At 38.9% G+C, this 23984-nt stretch overlaps 1 protein-coding gene across 7 annotated transcripts in view; it reads right to left on the bottom strand.

Annotated features, from left to right (window-relative positions):
• PCLO (piccolo presynaptic cytomatrix protein) overlaps positions 1 to 23984 on the bottom strand; it is a 288390-nt gene that overhangs the window by 51552 nt on the left and 212854 nt on the right. For 4 of the 7 annotated variants that reach the window (XM_089525010.1, XM_089525006.1, XM_089525005.1 and 1 more), the window contains 5 exons: positions 12232 to 12340; positions 11317 to 11384; positions 8420 to 8631; positions 2131 to 2181; positions 351 to 481 (listed from right to left, as the gene is read on the bottom strand). In XM_089525010.1, coding sequence (XP_089381136.1) covers positions 351 to 481; positions 2131 to 2181; positions 8420 to 8631; positions 11317 to 11384; positions 12232 to 12340 — 571 coding nt within the window. Of the gene's footprint in view, positions 1 to 350; positions 482 to 2130; positions 2182 to 8419; positions 8632 to 11316; positions 11385 to 12231; positions 12341 to 23984 lie in introns of those variants that run through there. The other 3 variants (XM_089525004.1, XM_089525007.1, XM_089525008.1) reach the window with 3 other exon arrangements.

A 23984-nucleotide genomic window follows, 5' to 3' on the forward strand; every position in this document is an offset into this window, starting at 1 on the left:
GAGAAGGAAATGCTCGAAGTCATTTCTCACATGTATTCATCATCATAAAACTGAATTACAGTCTAGCATTATGCCAATACTGTTCACTGAAAACAATAACATCCCCATCCCTTACCACTAATCCTTTGTATTCTGGCCATATTTAAATGTATGATTTACGTCTTAGAGGCTCTATGCAACAGTTTTTACACCATTTTGCAATGGGCTCTTGACCATTGAGCAAGGTTTCCTAGAAAATTACTTATTCAACAGTATTGGTCATATTTCTGCAAGGTGACAGTGATGCCCATAGGAAGCAAATTTTCAGACTACTTGATGTGGTGCAAGTTAAAAATCTCCCATTCTCTTACCCTCTTCCTGGTAGAAGATATACTTTGACAAAAGGGTCAGAATAGCCATTGTTGTCACGAGGAGCAAGGTTTCTTGCTTGAAGAATGTGAATGATCAAATTACCAAGGTGTTTGTCATAGTTGACTTGAAGCTAAGGAGAACAAACGTTGATATAAATAATTTCCCTGAATTTCTAAAAATAATGCCATGTCTGTACAAATTACTAAGTCCCGGTATAAATATGTAGAAGTACTTTCACCCTATACAGTGTGATTCCACTTTAACTGTCCTGGCTTCATCCTATGGAATCCTGCAATGTGTAGTTTTCTGAGGTGCTAGAACTCCTTGGCTGAGAATTCTACATATCCTTCCCTAAATTGCAAATCCCAGGATTCCAAAGCATGTTGCCATGGCAATTAAAGTGGAATTATAGCACCAAAATTATATAATGTGAAAGGACCATAGATCTCCTCCCTAGGCAGAAGTTGAGGAAGGAAATTATTTCTAGAGAGCACTTGGAATCTTGTGTATATTTACTAAGAAGCAAGTTCAATTGTGTTCAGTGACATTTACTCTTTGGTAACTGTGTTTAGAATTGCAATTCGTGGCATAGAGAGAATCAGCTTCCAATATGTAACTATGGCCTGGTACAGACGGGCCTATGGGGCACCCTTGTCACGTGCTAGGGGTTGGCCGAGGGTACTCCGGCCACACATGCCTCAACCCTAGCACATGATGAGGGCATCAAAATGGCAGCGCCCTGTACAGATGGGCACCTCCATCATTACATAAGTGCTGTGCAGCGTCCACATGGTGCTACGCAGCACTGACGTAATGAGTGTGCCACTGGTGCACTCTTTACGCCGCTACCATGGAAGAAAAAGAACCCGCTTTTTGCAGGTTCTTTTTCCACCAGCGGGAAACCACACGGTTTGTCTGCTGTAGCTTCCCCCCAGTGGAAAACTAGGCACCGGCAGACTGCCCTTTTGGGGTGGTCTGTACCGGGCCTTGGTTACTAAAAATGTGTGTACACTATACCATTAAAGCAGCTTGCTACGATTTAAACTGCCATGGCGACCATTTTAACTGCCATGGCTTAGTCCTATAGCATCCTGAGCCTCAAGGTAAAATGATTACAATGCAGTTAAAACATACAAAATGTCAAAATTAAAATAGATATAAATTATTAGAAATATTAAAACAATTTCAGACATTACAGTTAAAACCAATACATTACCTTTTTAAAATCCTTTCCCTTAAACTCAAAAACTATCCCACTGGAATAACCTAAGGGCAAATAGTTAAGTCTACAAAAGCTCATGCTGCCAACTTCTTTCTTTAGTTAGTCCCAAAGGTGCCACAAGATCTCTCTACATACTATTCTGCAGACTAACATGGCTATATCTTTGAATTCTACCACGAGGGCCAAATGGTTACTCTTAACCATATATTTTTAGTTTTATATCACAGTATAGGAAAGTTTGGACTTCAGCTTGGAAGAATGTACACAGCAGTGCACATATAGATACATGGTTTGGATAACCCAAATATCTAACAAAATAACAATTCTGGACTTTTTTTCTTCATGAATAATCAGCATGATTGCTGTCAATCACCAGTGCTTGTACTTCAGACATTGAACAGTTGCCATATGTGCAATGTCTGAAATACAAAAATCTTTCTACAACTACGTACCAGCCATGATATTCTGTGAGTTCTCACAAACACTAACTGACCTATAAGCAAATACCAACATTAGCTACAAAAATAAAGGCTACAACTTGGGTGTTGAACTGTTACCTGAATTTCTCCAGTTATTGGATGGGAAGCAGGCTTGGTAGTTTCCGCAGGCTGCCATATTAAAAACAATAAGAGAACACAGAAACTCAGATCTGTTAGGTGCCATCAGTATAAATTATTTAATTCTGATAATTTCCGTTTCTAAAATTTCTGGTAGGATTATGATTGTCCTTGTTAGCCTTTTATGCTTACATATTAAAGACTCTTGCCCACTGATTGTGGTGGTATGAAATTCATAGCTGAAATTAAAGTAAACTCTAAAAGTTTTGTGGAATTGTACAGGGCACTAGGGTTGGAAATATCCCTCCTCCCCAACTTGAAAATAACAATAACAATAACAATAATTTCTATTTCCTGCCTCTTCCAATGGATCGAGGCGGGATCACAGCAGATAAAATACATACAGAACATATAAATTTATAACATTAACACCTCATAAAAATAACCTTCAAGTTACAAAACATACAAAATAATATAATACAATAGATGTCAAATACAATAGCTGAACCAGGGTTAGGGTTCATATCTTATGTAATTGGGGATAGGGAGAAGGATGGATATATAGCTCATGTTGGCCCTGATGGGATGGCCTTCTTACATTGGCTGGGGTCTCATGAGTTTAATGCCTTGAGCTGATATACTTCATCTTAAATTAAAACTAAGCTTTACTTCATCTTCTAAAGTTTTGACTATAGTGTTGGGATATTTGATCTTTAGGTTTGTCAGCTTGACCTTCTCACAAGAATACTGATGATAGGTTTAATGCGAATGAAACTAATAGGTCAATGTGCTTGAGCAGAGGATTACTTAGTGTTACAGTTAAAGTAGCAAAACTGAATCCTCTCTTAAATGTACCGCCAAAAGTACATTCCTATTAAGGTAAGAGAAAGCAGAGAGAATTATAAGACATTGCATTGGAAAAAAACCCCAACAAAATGAGAAATGTGGCATAGATTCTTTCTTGACAGGGATGAGCTTCAGTAAAATGCAAAGTGAAATCCTGAGTCATATGAAAATATGGGAGCATTGCCAAGTAGTCATCTGTATAAACAAATGCAAGATTAGAAAAAAAAAGATACCAATGAACTCAGAATTGCCAGGTTCGAATGCCTGACAGAAGGCAGAAGAAGAGGGAAACACTTCTGGACCTTCAAAAGGTGATAAAAAAAGAGGCAGCTTTTTCTCTGAGAAGGAACTATGGATCAAAGGCAAACACTGTAATATAAAGAATTGGAATTCGGTGTTTTTAGCCAGATGCTTGCAGGTGACTGAGCCAAAAAACCGATATTGCTGGCTGAATTGCTCACACACAAAGGGAGGTTCTTACATTTTGAACTCACAATACGTAGATAAAAAAAATGTTGACCAACGGTTAGACTAATAATTCTCTGAAGCAACGACTGTAGCTATGTTGCATTAATACACTATATCTATTGTGAAGTATGTAACTACTCTGTATGAGAAGTAAGATTCCTCACAAGATAATATGTGAGATTTATGGTGCCTCAGTCACAGGGGATATGAAACAGAAATAAACTACAAGCAGCATGTAACATTGTGCTTTATACCAAAAGCTATGGATGCTCAAGTCTCATTAAATACAGTGGCATAATAAAGTGATGTCCATTATACAAAATGGCAAAATCAAGGTTTGCTTTTTGTAATTTATATATTTTAAAAATATTTTCAAGCCATGGCTGGTTGAGGAATCCATGGATATGGAAGGCCGACTGTATGGAAAATATCCCTTGTAACAACAACAACAACAACAACAATTTCTTTCCCACCTGTCCTCAAGGTCTCCCTCTCAAAGTGGTACAAAACACAAAACACAAAAAAGGAAACACATAAAACCAAGAGTTAAAACACAATACTGTAAAACCATTAAAATACACCTATATAATACATTCTTTAAAATATAACAGTTAAAAGTCATAATTTACAATTGCCTGGGTATACCTGCCAGAAGAGATATGTCTTTAGTGCTGTTTTAAAAGCAGTCAGTTGTTGTATCTCTTCCGACAGGTCATTCTACAGTCTGGGGGCAGTAGATGAAAAAGTCCTCTGGGAAACCATTGTCAGTCTGGCCCTGGCTCGCTGGAGCAAACATTTCCCAGAGGACCTGAGTGTACAGGGCAGATTGTACAAGAGAAGATGATCCAGTAGGTAACTTGGACCCAAACCATGTAGGGCTTTAATGGTAATAACCAACACTTTATACTCTGCCCAGAAACTAATTGGCAGCCAGTGAAGTAATTTTAAGATTGGTGTGATGCAATCACTCCTGGATATACTCATAATCAGTCTGGCTGCCATATTCTGAGCCAGTTGGAGTTTCTGGACTTAGTACAAAGTCCAGCCTTGAGTTTACCATTGTAAGAAGGTTTGTTTATTTATTTATTTATTTATTTATTTATTTATTTATTTATTTATTTATTTAATATATTTAGGAATAATGTCCATGGAAGTGAATGTACTTAGACTGTAACTATCTATGTGATATTATGTATGTCCACAAGGAGTATGTAACTGCATATGAAAATTATATATAATTTTATATGTTTATTTATATGTTATTTATATATTAATTTTATATTTATATATATGCATGTTTATTCTCTTATAATGTTAATTTTTCCATACAATAAAGTGGAAAGCTTATGATATTCTACCTATGAGTTAATAATGTTTCTTGTAATCTTGGAAGCCATAGTGACCAAAAGGGTGAACTCTAGTTGTATAGAGATACAAGCCCAAAGCAAAGCAAATTCAGTCTTCTACAAAAGGATTGGGGTGGGAGAACTATGCCATTTTCATTGTAATGGAAGATCAGAGAAAGATCAACAGATGTCTTTAATTTGGGGGGGGGAGGCTGTCTTAGAGGTGATGTAAAGAACCCCTTTTAAATAGATGATGGCTTTGAAGTCAGAAAAATAGCTGGAACATTTTTGGGTGTGCTATGTGACAGTAAATGCTGTGATTTTTTTAAAAGGGATATCTGATGTCATGTATTTTGATTTTGTGAACAATGAATATGAACATGGCACATAAGAAATAGGTGTTCCTAGTGATTGCCCTAAATAATTTCAGAAGGATTACAGAGTTATGAATGGTGGGTATGGAACTATAAAGAAAAGGCGAATTTGAGGCTTAATTTTCTTTTTCTGCTCAACTTGTCTTAGAGAGTCTCAGTTAACTGCAGGCATGTTCCTTCTTTATCCTTAAAAAGCATTGAGAATAGAAATAAAAAAGGTGAACCTTGAAAGCATCATTTTCTGATTGAAGCTACTCCTATTATAGAAATACACCTACCTCTTTACCACTCTTCCTCCTACTGGTGCTTTCCATTTATGGATACCATAGAAATGATTGTAGGAGGTTCAAAAATATATCAAATAGACGGTAGGGGAAAAAAGGGAGAAATTCAACAACATTCGCCCTTCTAAATTTATGAGGTGTAGTTCCAAACCTTTGGGATTGTGCTTTCGAATACAGGCCTGAGTAATTTTTGCAGCAATGCATTCAGTTCTTTTAATCCAGGTTTCAAGTCTCTACTTTTAGTCTCAACTCCTTGCAGAAAACTTTCAAGTCAAGTCTTCAATTGAATATGAATTCTGGGAGTCAACTTTTAACCGGAAAAAAAAGGAGGTAGGGTGACTCTTTTCTCAAAGGGAACAGCAAGTACATTAGGCAATGGGCTTGAGATGGGACTCGAGCTCTGCTTAGCAGCTGCCTCCGCTACATGTCAGAGGAGCCATCTCTAGCTTTTTAAAAGATTTAGAAGGATGTTTTCACCTCAAGTCTATTGCCTAACACATCTGCTATTCCCTTTTGAAAATGCACCCTGCATTTTGGGGGTGGATCTTGCCTGCTGCTCGAAGTAAATAGCACCAGCAAGTCAGTCACTAAAAATACAGAAGTCTTAAGTAAAATTGAGTCACTGTGTCATTTTTGCCAAGTCAAGTCCAAGCCAAGTCATTGAAGTGACTTAAGTCTGAGTCAGTTGACTTGAGTATACATCACTGAACTTTGGATTCTGAAATGTTTCTAATATGTTTGCAGTGAGATTTGAAATTCATCCAGGGGCTTTGTTCCCAATACTACGTGGTGTCTGTTTTTTCATCAGTTTACTGGTGAACATGATGCATCAGGTATACTCTCCCACTTCTAGTTTTAAGCAAAACAGGTATATCTTCTCAAATCCACTTATAACTAAGGCCAAAGGACTCCTGATCCCAGCACATTTTATTTCAGTAGCTCAGTGGGCTGGAGAACATGGGTCAACTCTCATTTGATCCCAGCAGGTTTAGGTCTCTCCATACACTTTATCAAAAAGGAACTACTGTCTTTAAGTAAACATGCAAGTCAACAAGTGTAATTATGAAACGAGCAAAAACAGTAATTTTATCTGGGTATGGGGAGGAAGAGATCAATGTAGTAGGACTGATTGTAACATCAAAGTTGTAATCCTTCAAATGGTTGTCATTGACCGAGACCACTCCAGCAGAAGTAGTTTAAGGATTTCTCCTTTAATTAAAAGTGTAACCTGTAACCAAGTGGCAAAGAGCAACTAATTGTTCTCAAAGGACATTTATAATTAGATACCTAATATAATATGGGCTGCTACATGATCATTCATCAAATGATAAAAGAAGAAACAGGCTAGCACAGGATGTGGTCCATACTGTATACCAAAAGGTCGGCTCCCTTCTGTGCTGTGTAATTTGATTTATTTATTTTTTGGTCAATTCCATATTATATTAGGCATCTTTTGCAGGAATTAAAGCTTTGTGAAATTAAGCTTATAAGACTAACCAGTTATAGCTGCAGATGGCAAGCCTCTGCAATGCAATGTACTGTTATGATTTTAAAAAACTAAAGCAAGAGGACAGCTAAGTTAAATCATAACAGTGTTACTTCAGCAACAGAGATCAGCCAGTATCAACTGTCACTGAAACAAGCCTTTGAAATTCAGTTGCAGATACTGTTTGTTTACTTGAAATACAATAAATATCAAATATAAACCCTTTGAAAGCTTTTAGCATTGAAGGCCATGCATAAAATATACAGCAGTTTGGTGGATCAAAATGACAGTCTTGCTGTGATCCTCAAAATCCAAAATCCAAGGGACCCCCCAAACATGTTATATTATTGAAAATTCATTATCAGCAAGAACAGAAGGCAGCTGTATGGAGAAAAGTGGTCAATCCCCCCCGCCCCTGGCCAACATTACAGGCAGCATGCTACACAGCTCCATTTTCCTGTATAGTCCCTCTCAAAATGGCAACAAGTGGTGTGGGGTAGTACAGTTTTCTTGATTCAAAATGACAGTCCTACTGTGATGCTCAAAATTCAAAGTGCAAGGAACCCCCCCAAACAAGTTGTACAGTTGGCTTGACAATATTTTAAAAATATATCCAAAAAGCAAACCTTGATTTTGCCATTTTATATAAGGGGCACCATTTTACTACACCATTGAATATAATGTGACTTGAGCATCCATAGATTTTGGTATCCTTGGGATGTCCAGGAACCAAATCCTCAGTGGATACCGAGGGCCCACTGTACAAATAAACATTTATTATCAAGAAAAAGAGAAGCCATAGGCCATAAGGTCACATGCCTTTGTGCAGTATAGGATAGTTGGGCAACTGTGTGGAGGCCAGTCCCCCCACCCCCGCAGACTGCACATGTATTACATTTTCTATAGCAAGACCAAATACCTGTTTTCCTCTTCGGTCCTTCTCAAAATGGTGACACGGAGTGACATTGCATCACTTTTTGTCACCAATTTGAGAGGGCCTCATAGGGTAGTATGGGGGTGGGTGGAGGTATTTTCATGTGTTTTCACATGCTTTCCTGGGGGGTGGGTGCTTTCAGTATGAATTTGAGGCAAAAGGTATCTGAAAATTGTGCCAAAATTTAAAATTTTCTTTGGAGGGTGTGAGTGGTTTCAAGAGAAGAGGTTTGAGAGTTATCATATGTGGCCCATGTGGGGTCCAGAGGACACATATAGCACATGGGCCATACTATGTCACCCTAGTATAGGACATGAAATCTATTAAGTGGCCAATGAACAATTAATATTCCATTGTAATTTTTGTCTGGTTATGACCACCATTAGAAGTAGTCACACACCTCAGCACCATTAAGGGCTGCATCTGAAGGGATTCTAGTGGTACCTTCTTGTTGTTATCCTCCTTTGTGTCTATATATGGGGATGTATACATCCAACCCCAAATCAAAAATGGAATAAATACATATGAAAAACCAAAACCAAATTCCATACCTTGCTACTATGCCTTTTCTTGCTGACAGAAGGAGAACCAGGCTGCCCAGGGCTAGGAACAGAACTAGAAGTGGCTGATGTCGTGCCAGAATGAGCATGGGAACCCTTTTCCATTGCTGAAGAGGCAATGTGGGGGGCCTGTTGCAGAGAAACCTTTTGAAGCTCTGCAGCCAACTGCTTGGGGTCAACCCCTGGGGATTTCGTTTTCTCTGCTGCAAACAGAGAAAACAGAAATGGGAGTAAACAATTATAAAAGAAGGATGCCAATGAAACAAAATATTAAACTGATCAAACTGTCCAACTCAGTAAATGCAACTAGATTTTTAATTGTAAGATCCCCTCGCCATAGATATTCTAGCAACCACTCACAGCTTTGGTGTACATCACCACCACCACCACCATTTTATTCATGTATACCCCCACCCCTACAACTCAAGGTGGCTTACATTTAAAAAGGGGGCAGAAAAAATTCCACATCATTAAAATATAAAGAAGCGTCTGCTGTGTTCCCGTCAGATGTACCTGTAGGGTGGTGGAGCAGAGAAAAGAATCTCCCCTGAAAATCTCAAGACACAGAAGACACAGATAACCTGGATCTCAGCAGTATAGGACTTTTAAGGTCATAATCATCATTTTGAATTGTGCCCATAAACAGAAGCAGCCAGTCGAGCTGTTGTAACAAGGGAGTGGTATCCAAACACAAGACTTGGTCAGTAGACTGGCTGCAGCTCTTTGAATCTGTTGGTTTCCAAATACTCTTGAAAGGCAGACTCATATAGCACACATTACAGTAATCCAAACAGGATGTAACACAAGCCCGAAACACATGGGCAAAAAGCGTCAGCTTCAGACTGCGTTTGGGGCATGGTGTTTAGACACCGCATACTATAAATGTAGCTGGAGCAAGAAAAACTGAGCCAAAAAAAAAAAAAAAGCGGGTATAATCCACTCCTTCCTGCAGCCCATTTCAAGACCATGGCAGGGGCCCAGATTGGGACCAGAACCACGAGGTTGCCATGGTCCCAGTGTGATCTCACTGGCATGGTCCCAGCATGGTCTTTTTAGCTTTTCTGCTTTGGGCCTGTGGCATGTGTTACCATAGCCAGATCAGGCATTTGTAGGAGAAAGCCTGTGGTTGGGTGGTACACCAACAGAAACCTATTCTGTCCCAGTCACCCACCTTTAAACACTCAAAAAGCAGATGGTGTAACAGAACACTTAGACTGGGAGTTGGAATCATGATAGACCACTGGAACTCCATCTTCATGCCACCCCAAGCCTTAAACCTTGAGCAATTTGAATTTATAATTCCAAGAAATACAAACCCTTAAAGTCTTGCTCGGGGGGAACTATTGGAGGCTGATGGAGAATCACTGGCTTCTATAACACTATGGAGGGCTGAACCCCCTGCCACTCTCATGAGAAAAAAAAATCTTTTTACCCCAAATGCCTCCAACATTCTCAAGAGGGCATGGTGGACATTTATGCCACATTTTTGCCTCTCGTGCCATTATAGGCTCAGGCCTTTCTTTATAATTGGAATTCATCCACACGTCAGTTCCTATTCACCTGCAGGTTTTTTTTTTTAAAGGCTCTGCTGGGCATTTGGAGTCTGTGGAGAAGCACTGGCAAAATAAAATGTTCGGATTATCCAATTAGGGGCAGGCTGAAAAAGGTGGAGGCCTGCCTGAGGAGTGGATATAAAAGGAAGGGAGAGAGAGAGCGAGAGAGAGCGAGAGCTGAGAAGAGTGTATCAAGTCTGCTGAGGCATGAAGATGTTTTTAAAACTGCCAGGGGGTACAGTTAGCAATAGGAATTCAGTTGTATGGGATTCAGATTCCCAGTTTAGTGAAAGGAACTTTTATAAGGACAAGAGAAGTCCAGTGTTATTAAGGGAATGAGTTCTCTGTGAACTAAGTCAGTGAAGGAACATAAACATAGTAAATTTGTAACAGCACGCTTGAGAAACAACCACTAAGATACAACCATAAGTTCTGAATGTAAATAAAGTTACTGCTGGCTCTCAATATTCATGGGGAATCCGTTCTGGATCCCGCCGCAGATACCAAAATTCACAGATGTTCATGCTCCATTGCCAAGACAATGGGACTTGACCACCCTGACCCGCTGAAGCTTTGTGACAGGCGGCAGGGAGCCTCTTCCTTCTCCACTTCCTCCTTTTCCTTCCTCCTCCTCTTTCCCTCCACTGCATTTTCACTGCAACCCATCAGCATCCTGGACCTCAGCCATGCTTATCCCGTGGCTTTTCAAAAATGGAAGAATCCAGTTTTTGAAAAGCTACAGGATAAGCACAGCTGAGGTCTTGGATGCAGACTGGTTGTCATCGGCACTTGAGATAAAACCCGGATTCATCTTTACAGTCCCAAGTCTATCACAGCAGCATTTGCCAATGCAATAATCTCCACTTTCTTGTTTCATTCCATAGCATCTGGTATTGAAAGCATACTGTCTCTGGTACTGGAGGCAATATATTGCTATATAACTGGTAATACGTAATGGCTTTAATTGTCTGTGGATTTGTCTAATTCTCCTTTAAAGCCATCAAAGTTGGTGGTTGCAAATTCCATAGTTTAACTACATTCCATGTGAAGAAGTATTTCATTTTGTGTAGTTTGCATCTTCCACCATTCAGCTTCACTGGATGACCCTGAGATAGAGTTAGAAAAATGTCTTTCTACCCACTTTTTCTTTAACATACATAATTTTATATACCTCTATTATCAGTTCAACTGATTTTTTAAGGCTAAAAAGACCCAAACTCTGCAACCATTCTGCATAAGGAATTTCCCCCTCTAGTTCAGTGATCCTTTCTGTTGCCCCTTTCTGTACATCACAATTAAAATAAGCAGAAATTGAAACCCCCATGCCATGCTTACCAGGCTTTCCTGGCTCAAGCAAGTCCAAGTGTTGTGGATTCTCTGCCTCTGACAGCATGCTGAGATCCCTAAAGGAAGCAAGGACAAGCCTGAGACAAAAAGACCCCTTCTGGTATCCCCTCCTGGCTTTATTAGGGAATATAAATGAGACATGGATTATGGCAGCAAGCAGCTCCCCAGCATGACCCTTTCTTGGCTGAGATGGGTTTGTGATGCTATTGAAGAGCGGAGAAAAATGGCACTTTTAAGGTGAAATCTTTAATGGAATAAATGTGAGTTTACATTGAAATACATACACTTTCCACAATGAGTTTTAGTTTCTATGTATTCATTTAGTTATATTTTTATAGCACTTTCACACACAAAGTGCTTTACAACCACTGTTCATAATTCACTGTGCCCTGTGAATTACTCTTCTCATTCTTTAGATCATTAATACTGAGTCAAGCAACTTGTTGAAACTTTTTCAAAAGCCATTCAAAATCTGAAATTTGAATTCAGTGCTCTCTTGGTCTAGGTGCAACGCAAGACCAGACTGTTTTTCCCCCAAGAAATAATTAAGATCTTTTGTACCTCCCCTTGTTATTTAGACCTCTTTTAAACTCATGTCAAGTATCATGTCCCAGTTAAAAGAGAATCTGACACTCCCTCCCAAAGAAGACATCAAAAGGAATGCAAAGGTTACTATCCAAATTCATTACAATCCATCAGAACTGGACCACCAACTTCAGTAGGAAGTCTACCTTAACTCTTCTCTTTGCATCCATTTACCATAAGAAACAAAGAAAGCCTTGTATAATATCTGAACCAAGCTCTTTTCATTTAAATTCAGCAAAGGTTCCACCTTAACAATTGTGAATAAAAAGCCATGAAAAGCCAAAAATAATGGAAACAGAAAGATGGGGAAAAACTCACAGTCTTACACATATTTCTGCTTCCCCACTCTGTTGACTGATGATACTCTGAACTTCTTCATATGTTTTGGCTGTCAAGGGAATGCCATTCCACTCCAGCACCTGCATCCCTAGGTGGCAAAAGAGGAGATGGTAAAACACAGTTCTTCCATGATTTGAGTTAGATTCAGTGTCCTAAACATATTTAAACAAAGCAGTTTACTAAAGATCCTGGATAACTATGTTCTAATGTGTCTTTGATACTTCAAAGCCTTTTTTCATTGCACTCCAATGAGATCATTTTCAGTGGACCAATATAAGCTTACCTGTATAGCTTACCCATGTCAATGTACTAGGTTAAAAGAAAAAGATGCAATAACAGGTAACCTGTGCAGCATTTCTACCTGCCAAACAAATTGAATATGACCACGAAGAAGCATACAGTTAATGGGAGCTGAAGAGAAGGAAACTGAAAATCATGGGTGCGATAAGTGGGGATTGGGACAGAACTGGTTTATTGTAAGATGTGACTAATGTGGAAGATGACAATCAAATGGAGAATTAAGTTGTGACTGAGAATTGAAGATCACAGTGAGCAGAATCATGGGGGCAATTCTAATGCAGAATACAAGACAGAGAGACTATATAAGAATACTTCTTATGTTATAAAAGTGGTAGATAGACAGAGAGCTGTAGAAACACAAATGCACACACATCCTCCCCATTACAAACTGTTTTAACAGAGAGAATGGTTCCTTCTGTCTAGTCTAACATTCTTAAAAAACAAACAAACCATGAGGCAGCATTGAAACATGCAAGAACCAAACCACACAGGACCAAACTATGACTTGCAGTCTAAGGTGCTGTAGAGCTGCACTGCATGATTGCTCAGATTGTGTGACCTAGATGTGTAGAAGTATGTGAGAGAGAAAAGGGTGCATCTTTAAGAAAAAGATAAAATTATCTCTAGCTCTGCTTTGCAGATGAGATATTTGTCACATTTTCAGGAAAGAAAAGCACACTCATGGTAAGAATAACTCCAGCAGTGACCTTGGCATAACATGGATATCTTTTGTGTTACAAACTTGATATACAGACTATACTACAGAAATGGCCAGCAGTGGAATTTCTCACTAACCAGCTGAACATTCAAGCTCTTTAAAACATAGTCTTTATAAAGTAGTAGCATGCTACTTACAAAAAAACATTTTCTGTAAAGTGCCAACATATGAAAATCAGTTATATAAAGATAGCAGCAGTAGCAACAGCAGCAGCTGCTGGTTTCCATGTCACTGGGGTAGTGAATCTGCACCAGGTTTTAGTTCAGACTTTAAAGGACAAGCCAGCTCCCATAAATAGGTTAAGCATCTTGGGTTGCTTCTTTAGAGTTTGGCTAAAAGCCAGTGAATTCATCATTCTACTCATATAGATGCCACCACTTGCCACTGACAGCATCCAGTAAGACTTAGATGACATATTTTCTATTCAAATCAGCATTTCCCTGGCATTCCTCAAAGTGTAATGTACATATTCTACAGAGGTTGAAGCTATTTTGCTGGAATGCATCACTTTAGGCTTTAGATAAGAGATATGCCTGCTGGAATGTCCTCCATGAACAGAACTCCCTGTAAATGGAAAACTATCATTTCAAGGAAAGAAATACAACCTAGACTTCTCCCCAATATACTATATTACTATGTTTAATGAGATTTAATTAAAATTCCAACTTCTCACCTTCCCCAAACACTGGCCATGCTGACTGGAGCTGCTGGAGTTAAATAACAACAACAACATGCAGAGTTGGAGAGCTCCACATTTCCCACTCATGCTGTAAATTCTTTTCTGCCACCCAAAATGGTGTACCCCAGGAAAATTGTCTGTGTGCCAGATTCTGCTAAAGTAATCTAAAACAGATTTTATGAGTGGTCAGCAGGCAGCACAGGGGCCACAAGTAGAATAGAAAGCAGGTGCCATCCTGGAGCACAAAGAGCCAAGACTGGAGCCCCTGAATTTTAATTCCAGTTTAATACTCTTCTGCACCTTTGCTCAGCTTTAGTGCTGCCTACTCCTTGACTCATTTATACTGATGGAAAGGAAGGGGAGTGGAGTAGAATGGGTGGAAGGACAATCTTATATGGGGTGGACTGGAGCACACTCACCGATTTCCCATTGTATGTCAAGTCTTGTTGGCTCATACTGGCCAGGGCTAAAGAGTTGTTTGTGTGTGTATGACCTGGAGTGTTAGGTGTCCAACATCTCACTACATTTTCAAAATCATAAAAAGCAGTTGGGAAGAGGAGTTAGCTGCACATAGCTGCACATAGTCTTGGTGAACAGAACAGCCTTAAATCTAGCCGGCTTAGCTTTGTCACCATCCACTTGTGGGGCCTTATGTGAATTTTCAATGGCAGAAACTTCTTTGTGGAGCCTGATAAGCTTGAGTGAACAGAGCCCCTTGTCTTGCTATCCCCACATTCCACTAAGCAACTTTATGAAGGGCTGTACTTCAAGGGAATGAAAAGATTCCATCCAGTCTATACCATGAATTCACTATTTGGCCAAAGAAGCACTTTCTTCTATCACGCTCAGCTTAAACCTAATTGATAGTTTCAGCTAGAATAGACTCATTAAATCAGTGGAACTTGCATAAGTGTTGACTTACCAAGAGCCCACTGCTTCAGTGGGTTTAATATAGTTGCGAGTAACATAGGTCTGGTACAGACTGCCTGAAAGCGGCAGTCTGGGGCTGAATTTGGGGCTTGAGAATGCGGAGCGACCGCATGCTCCTGAGCCCTACCATGTGGCATCATAGTGCAGCACTGTCCACATGGGGACCACCACGATGACACAAGCATGGTGCTGAGTCCGCACATCACAGCACCACGCTTGCATCATTGACGTGTGACAGTGCGCCAGTGGTGCATTCATGGCATCCACCGCATGCATCACCCCCCCTGCTTTTAGCTGGTTCTTTTTCGTGCGGAGGGATGGCGTGCGGTTTGGCTGCTGTGGCATCCCTCAGGAGTAAAAATAGGCGGCTTCACCCCGCCCTTTCAGGGCGGGCTGTCGAACCCCATAGATTACAATACTGATTCAATATTTTAATTACTACAAGATAATATATGTAAAATACTTTGACTATTTGCAGACTCTATAAACATGGTAATATTAATAATGAAACAATTAAACAATGATTATTGGCAAAAGGCTGCACATGTACTTCTGGCCACTTTATATTTTGACTTATCCCAAAAACATTGATCACCTCTGCCCAATTTGTATATTCCACAATTGTCAGATGAATGAGATGTTAAAATTTATTTTTCCTATTTGTATGTGTTTATTGTATTGATTATAATATAGTTTTACATATTTTAATTTGCTATAGGGATGTTTTTGGGCTGAAAGACAATACTTTTTATAAACACACACTTCACTCAAATACTTTGATTGGCTATGGAGACTCATGAAAAGCAATGGCCTGTATGCAGAAATAAGCCCAATGATTCATAGTGTAAATTTTGTGGTTATAAACTTAAAAGCTTCTTTACAGGGCACCTTACAGAGAATACAATGAGATTATGCTTTCACATTGCTCTGATTCATTTCTATAGGTTTTGTGCAGGAACCATAAATCATGCCGTAATTAGTTAAAGTCACTGCAAAACCAAACCACATTTCCACACAAAAGGCACACATTCCTTGATCTGCTTCCACTTACACAGATGAAATAGAATCACTTAATGCACACTGTGTTTACTTTGAAAACCTGTGTATACTACAAAGAGAACAAAAAAGTAAATAAAATGTGGTAAGAAATTCATAAATGGGAGAAGGCAGATATTGCTTTGATACAATAGAGTAAAAACAAGATTTAGCATTGCAAACTATCAGGCAAATATTTCTGAGATAACTCTGAGATAACTGTGCTTAGAAAACAAAGTAGTGTGAGAAAATAGTAAATTATATGGAAATGCAAAGGAGACTTTTATTCTTCTTTAATATTAAACTTCTTACTGTTATTAATTACCCCAAAGTACAATATTTCTGAAGAGTTACAGGCAATAAGTGATCATTATCTACTGATTTACAAGAGTTATTATACTAATGATAAAGTTAATCTCACCCTGGTGAAAACTCAGAATCATTATTAGCCAGAGTTACCACTTGTTGCTGAAATATTTTCAGTCTTACATTTTTGCTTTGTAGATGAGCTTATCAAATTTGAAAGGGAGAAAGGTTCATTTGTATGAATAGGTTGTTTGTGAAATTTGAGTGGTGGAATACTAAATATGTTTATCATATACAGAATAATGTTAGGAGCTAATCATGTACCTATTATCCTTGAAAATTATAAATGAACAGCATAATAATCATTCAATGTATTTCTTATGTGACAATAAAATTGAGAGAATTGTTCTTTAACTTTTATTGATGTAAATAAAATAAAATAAAATATTCAGTACAGACAAACAGATGCTCAACTTAATGTGTAAGTAAACTATGGATGCTTAGAAGTAGGCATGCTCTGCCCAATTTGCTTTCTCTGAATTTCCCATGTTATGAACCTGGGTTTGTTCCATCCTGTTTCTGCACTGGATTGCAGTATTCCTTTTTTTTTTTAAATAAAAACCTGCAACACATGTTTATATGCACATATGATGCGTCCCCACATATGTACATCTGCAAAAAAGCTTCCTGGAACATCATGTGTTTATTGTAGTCATATACCATTCAAAAAAGCAAGCAGAGATCTCAGGTGCAGACAACTTCCAAAGGAAACTTTTCATAATTAAAACAGTAAAATAAACTGAGCATGAATTAATTGGTCCTTGTCCTTACCACAGCATTAGAAACCAATTTGAGACCAATTCAGTAAAAAGGATCTTATTAGACAAGCAATAAAATATGTAACCATTGCTTTCTCTGGCAGGGAAACTAGAAGGATGCCAAGGGAGTGGGGAGTATTATTTCCTGTATGCTATCATGGTAAAAGTTTCAATGAGTTCAAGACAGACGGGAGTTTCTCAAAAGGAAGATAGTGAAGGCACAATTTCAAACAGTTCCAATGAGGAAGAAAAATGGGAGGTGTCCCAACAAACCAGAATGGATGACTAAGGAACTTTCAACTCAGCATCTGGATGGCCACCTAATTCCCACCTCCAATGTCAGAGTATGTCTCGGTATATCATATGCCTGGGAACACGAGAGAGTGGATTTAGTTTAGTGCATTCAAATCATGCTTGTGGGCTCCTCATAGGCAGTTGGTCAGATGATGCATGACGTGTGGGCTGGACAAGATATGCTTTTGCCTGACCCAACTTGGTTCTTCTTACATTTTTATCCAATCCTCATTACTTCTTAACCACCCTTATATTACCTATAGGGAAAATCATCAGTTCTACTTTCTAGGATTATTCAGTCATTATTAAAATGAAGTCCTATTCACTGTCTGCAGACAATGGACACTTTGAAACTATATTTGTAACAAAAAGTGATTTTTTCTCCTAAATCTTCAGCACTGTATATCTAATGCTATATTCCATTGCTATATTCTATATGAATACAACTGGAATACCACCAGTAAAGAACTGTGCTACCAGTAAAACTACAGGTTCCAACTTCCTGTGTTGTTTCTTCAAGTACCATCTATGAGTGCTTTCTAGACTGTGAATTATTCATGGTGTTGATGCAGTAGAAATTTATTCACTGCCAACACTGTAGACATTGTTTACATGGACTTCGATTACCCTGATTTGTCATATGCACATTGTTGATTGTAATTTACCATTGTGTCTTGTAATTTTGTATACAGTATTGTGTATTTTGAAAATAAGACATGTTTAAGCAGTATTAGATATCATTTGTTGTTCCCCTTTTTTCTATACTGTTGAAGTGTAAGCTTACTGCTCGTTTTTTGGTATGGATTACACTTATACATAGCTATTGAACCAAGATGTTACAAAAGTGATCACAAGATTTATTAAAAATGAAAAAAACCCCTACTAAAATTTACTATGAACATTATTGATGCAAAGTTCTAAAAAGCATTTTGAAATCCAAAAACAACACAAGAGTTTTAGCAGAAATGAGTGTCCTAGGCTGAGAAGTTCATGTGGCAACGATTCCTTGAAAGTGAAACTATGAAAACTGTGATTACATGATAGATAAAAACAAGTAAAGCAAGCATTCCTTGAGCACACTCCTTTCTCAGCAATGTAATCTTGAATACAGCCCAGCTTAAGGCCAGCAACCAGAACCCCTAAAGTCACTGTTACAGGTTTGCTGCAATTTGAACTGGTGCCCCTGGGAATTTAAAAGAAGAACACTTGCGGCATGAGCCAGACAAAGCTAGATTCTTAGTGGAAGATCTGAAAAACAAGCTTTTCAAAACAGACATCAATGGCCTGTTACAGACAGCCAAAATAAAGCTGCTCCGAGTCACAGTGGAGGTATGGTGTTTCAATGATGCATGCGTCCTAAGAGTCCAGAAGTCGCACCAAAGCCATGCTCCAGCCCTAAGGACTGGAGCGTGGCTTTGGTGTGGCTTCTGGACTCTTAGGACGCATGCATCATTGAAACACCATACCTCCACTGTGACTCGAAGCAGCTTTATTTTGGCTGTCTGTAACAGGCCTATGGGACTTTAAAAAGTCTTAATGTGGCAGGAGGGCATTTCACATCCATTTCCATTTACTTTGTAACAAATTTTACTCACCTTATTTTGAGAGTTAAAAATAAATGGATGGAAATAACTGCTAATGTTATTTTGGTCTTCTTGTTCAGCATGAATCACACTAGAGCTCATTACTGTTGCAGACACTTTAACTTCCTTTCTAATTCATCACTCCGTGCATGGCAAACATTTCCCATTATTACAGCAATTAATGGAAGCATGGTCCACACTCTTGTTTAAATGGGCAGTCTGTTCCTCATTAAAAAAAACCTTGCTGTCTTGGATCAGGCATTGCTGCTGCATGGAAAGCCTGTGATCCATCACTGCTGTCAACAGCAGTTATTCCAAAATGAAAGAACTGGAAATTCAAAGACCTGGGCAGGATCCAAAGCTAATTGCACTCCATATGCAAATTGAATGTTGTCCAGTTCATTGCGCTGCAGCAGGATCTCACTCATTATATTCCAAAAATGCTCCTCACAGAATAGTCAGCATAACCAATAGTGAGGAATGTTGGAAGATGCAGGTCAACAACAAAAAGAGGGCAAGACTTTATCCAACCTTGTATAAATCACTAGTTTAAGGAAGATGTGGGAAAAGGCATTGGGCCCATTTGGTGGCCCCCAGCCTCCATTTTAAAATATTTTTTTCAGGAGAGGACCGGATTGATCTCAAATGTCTGAAGGCAGGGTGAGCAGATGCTGTAACTACAGAGGAGGACAAGGCACCTTAAAATGTGAGACATTCAGGAAAAATTGTAGGAGATTACCAAATAAAAGCTAAAAACACCAATAAATATACATGTAAATTCATGCTTCTTAGTCATGCTCAAAATGGCGGACATATTGGCATTCAGAAGGCTGAAATGTAGGACATGTCTTGGAAAAGGAGGATGTCTGGTCACCTGTCCCAAGGGCAATTTTGACATGTCTGTGGATCTCTTCGAGTCATTTTAGGTCCAGGAGAGGCCTTTTTCTCTCCCAAAGAAGTGATCCCAAAGTCAACTTCCAGTTCACTTCTTGATGGAAGAAAGGCCCCTACTAAGCCTAACATGGCAAAGAAGGGTAAAAAAATGCCCCCTAGGTTAGGGGGCAATGGTGGGAAAATATTTTTAAAAAAATTCATGGGGTTACAGCTCTCCAAGTTCTTTCAAGTGGTCAATGTGGCCCCCTAATCCCTATCAACTGCTCATTTACTATTTCTGGAAACCACCTTGGATCCCAAGAGAAAGGCAGCATATAAGTGAAATAAATAAATAAACAAACAAATAATCTATTGCCCCACTTTTATCAGTTGCTTTTAAAATGTCCCAGTTTCTCTCCTCTCCCATTTCCTCCCTTCATTCTGGCTTACTGCCATTTGTGCAAAACTGAGTTCAAAGTGCAAAAGTAGTTTGTGCTCAATGAACCCACCCGAGGAGAAAGGCCCAGTAGACTCAAACAAAACCAAACTGTGATAGGCTCACATAACTTGTACATTTTTCTTCATTAATAACGTTCCCATCTTGACCACACTCTGATGTTGCTTGGTCATACATGTCCACTTTCCATCTATGTTGGATATAGGGATGCATTTACAAAGACTGATTGCAGAAGGAGAGGGACAATGTGGTTGTATGAGTGTGTGAGTGAACAAGAACAGGCCAGCAGTTCTGTGGTTCTGCACACTTTGTCATGTGGCCCCACACACTGTTGGGATGTGATCCCCAACATTCTTGCTTGGAACAAAATTAAGTTACAAAACATTCCCCTATTTGCTTTAAAGACTAACAAAATATACTATAGCATAAATTTTCATGGACTATAGTCTGCTTCAGCACATGCACAAATTGTCTCTCTCAATAACACTGTAGGGTTGTGTGTGTGTGTGTGTGTGTATGGTGTATTCAATTCCCTTTGATGTTGCTGTTTACAATTCTCCACTATGCTGTGAATGAATGGCAGCTGGTTGCAGAACCTATTTTGGGGACAGACTTCAGCAATATGGACAATTCTTTAAATATAGAATTAAACTGTAGAGCAGATTCTCAGCCTCAGTGAGATGGAATTCACTAGGTAGCATTTCTGTGAGGAAACAATTTAGACATACAGGAACAAAAGTTTACAATTTGATTAGTTTGTTAGGAGATTCTTGCACCCAGGAGCAGGAGAGACATGGGATCTAAAAGATGAAAATAGATGTTATCTCATTTACCCATATCTGGGCTGTAGGAGCCCATATTCACTTGGACAGCCCATCTCCAACTCAGACTTCTCCCACAGCTTTTTCAAGAATGAGATTTTCCCATTCTTGAAAAAGCTGTGGGAAAAGTCTGGGTTGCAGATGGGCTGCCCAGGCAGATACAGGCTGCTTACAGCCCAGACATGGGTAAATGTGATAATAGAGATTATTGCATCACAAAAAAAGTGTCTTATCCCAAAGGGGTACAGTTGTGTTTCAGATTGCAAGTGGGTTGCTGCCACTGCTGCTGAGCAATTGCAACCCACATGCAGCCTGGCTGATTTTCAAACACAGGAAGCTCTCGTCTTTGAAAATTGGCTGGCAAAGTGTGCAGTAGCCCGGTGGCAGTGGTGGTGTTTTTGACTGCGATAATATCCACTTGCAATCTGAAAGACAACTGTATCCCATCAGAGATAAGATAATTTTTTAATAATGCGACAATCACCAACATCTGTTTTTGTCTTTTAGATGGCTCGTCTCTCCCACTAGGATTCCTAGATGTGATAATATCCCTAGTCTTCAGGGTGCTATGAGCCTTTTGTGTTATGGTTAAGAATGCCAGACAATGTCCACTAGGAAGAGAATGGCATTTGCTATATTTAGAAAAAGAAACAATTCAAGTGATGCAGCAAGCTCAGTCTAAAGTAATTAAAGATCTCTTAGTCTATTAATAGTGTGTGTTTTGATCATCTGACTGATTAAATCTGCATATATTTGCATGGCAATAAGAATCTTCCTGAAGGAATAAAAAAGATACTTAATCTTGAAATGAAATCCACACATACCAGAGCAAGAACCACCTTAGAAAACACATAATCTCATGTGTGAATGAAAAGGGAAATGTCTCTCCTAAGGACATAAAGAAATGCCATGGCTAAATACACTGATGTACTGTAAATCAGAGTGGGCAAAATGTGATCCTATGGCCACATACAGTATTCAAAGCTGTCTGGGTTTTTTTAAACCCCTCCAAAATCCCTGGACCATTTTTTTCTAGCGAGCTAAGAAAAAGGGAGAATTTCCTTTTCTAAAACCACCTAGAGGTTTCAATTCACCTTTTAAGCAGGTTGCAGAGGCCATTTATATTGCTGTCCCCAAGCTAAAAATAAGCTTAATAAATGTTAAACACCAGAAGTGGACTTCCAACCACTTCCATTTTGAATGCTTTTTTATGGTGCTTGTGGGTCATTTTGGGCATCTCTGTGGCCTATGGTGTTTCCAGGGCTAAAAATGTGATCACAGAGCTTCCATGTTTGCTCACCATGGTAGTGGAACCCATCTATCAAGTTCACTCTAATGATAATGTTCTTGGAGTTTACATTTCACTTTCAGTAACGGTTTTTCTGACAGTTTAGAAGTGGGAAACCATGACCACTCACTGTAATGTAAATCCTATTTAGTTCAGTCAGAATTTATTCTGAGTAAGTATGCATAATACTGAGCTATAAATGGGGGAAGTGTACAAGCGCATAATCTTGTTTTGATTTCCTCAGGCTACAAGAAAGTCTTCTGGTTAAAGCTTAAATAGAAATCCAATTAAATCTGTTTGCTTTTCTATGTTTTACTTATAAAGAAAGCATTGAAATATTATTGCTCTGGTAAACAACTTACTCAATGGGCTGGATTCAGATGTAGATGTTTATAATCAGGTGTTGGCCTGCAATCCTCTCTATCTGATGGCAACATCTCCAGACCCTTCACTATGCTTCACAGAAGGTGGAGTGTTGAGGAAGGGTGATTCGTGAAAATCTTAAGGCATCTTCTTTGAATCGATTCTAGAATGTGTGGAATGCATCCAGATTCAAAAAAAGAGACTCCTCACTTCAGCCATTGACCCAGACAACATGGAGGATGAAAAAATGCATATGGAGGGAGTATTCTTGTTTTCAGCCTTCCTTGTCATATTTGTCTGAAATTGATTAGACCTCCTGTCTAGCTACATGGCTGTACATGCACATTATAACCTAAGCTTGGAATTTACACATTTGTACTATAACTTCCAAGAATTCCCTAACCAGCATGGCCACTGGCAATTCAAACTAGGAGAGTTGGGGTGGTGTGGCCCCAAAAATCTAAGTTTTACAATCTTTGGCCCCATACAGACAGGCCAAAATAAAGCTGCTTCGGGTCACTTTGGAGGTATGCTGTTTAAATGATGCATGCGTCCTAAGAGTCTGGAAGCCACACCAAAGCCATGCTCCAGATCTAAGGACTGCATACCTCCAAAGTGACCTGAAGCAGCTTTATTTTGGCCTGTCTATACGGACTCTTTGATTCGAACACATAGTGAGAATTATTCTGGGGAGAAAAAAAATGTGTTTTTAAAAGGGGGGTAAAACTCTGTTTTTATGCAGAAAATAGGTTTCCTGGGGGGAGGGAGTGTTTTCTGTGATGGAAAAAATTGCACAAGATTCTTGCTGATTTATTATTCTTCCTGATGGGGGTTTTCAACTGTTGGAGATCCCATTTTTTGACCTCAGAATGGATAATTATAATTTCCATGTATTCCTACCTGGCAAACAGAAAGCTCTCAACATCTTTAAGTTAGCAGATCCTTACGCTTGCATACCAGGCTGCTTACCATAAGAAAGAAAGATAGGCTTAAAATATACAAAAAATTCTCAGTGCATACATATGCACAATTATTATACAAAAATTGAAAGTCTACACGACATAGAAACCGAAGTAGCAGTAAAGGGAGAAATTGCAATAACTCCTAATTCTGTAGTTTTTTTTTTAAATGTTGTGTTTTAGTCTGAAAACTGAAAATTTACAGGCCACATCACAAAAAACAACAACAAGTTGCTTGTTAGGAAGCAACACCAATCTATTTCTACTCTCTTATGCTTCCCCCCCCCCCACACACCCATTTATTATTC

Source organism: Sceloporus occidentalis, unplaced genomic scaffold, assembly GCF_023333645.1.
Source record: "Sceloporus occidentalis isolate IW3139 unplaced genomic scaffold, rSceOcc1.0.p SCAF_5, whole genome shotgun sequence".
NCBI classification, from domain to species: domain Eukaryota; kingdom Metazoa; phylum Chordata; class Lepidosauria; order Squamata; family Phrynosomatidae; genus Sceloporus; species Sceloporus occidentalis.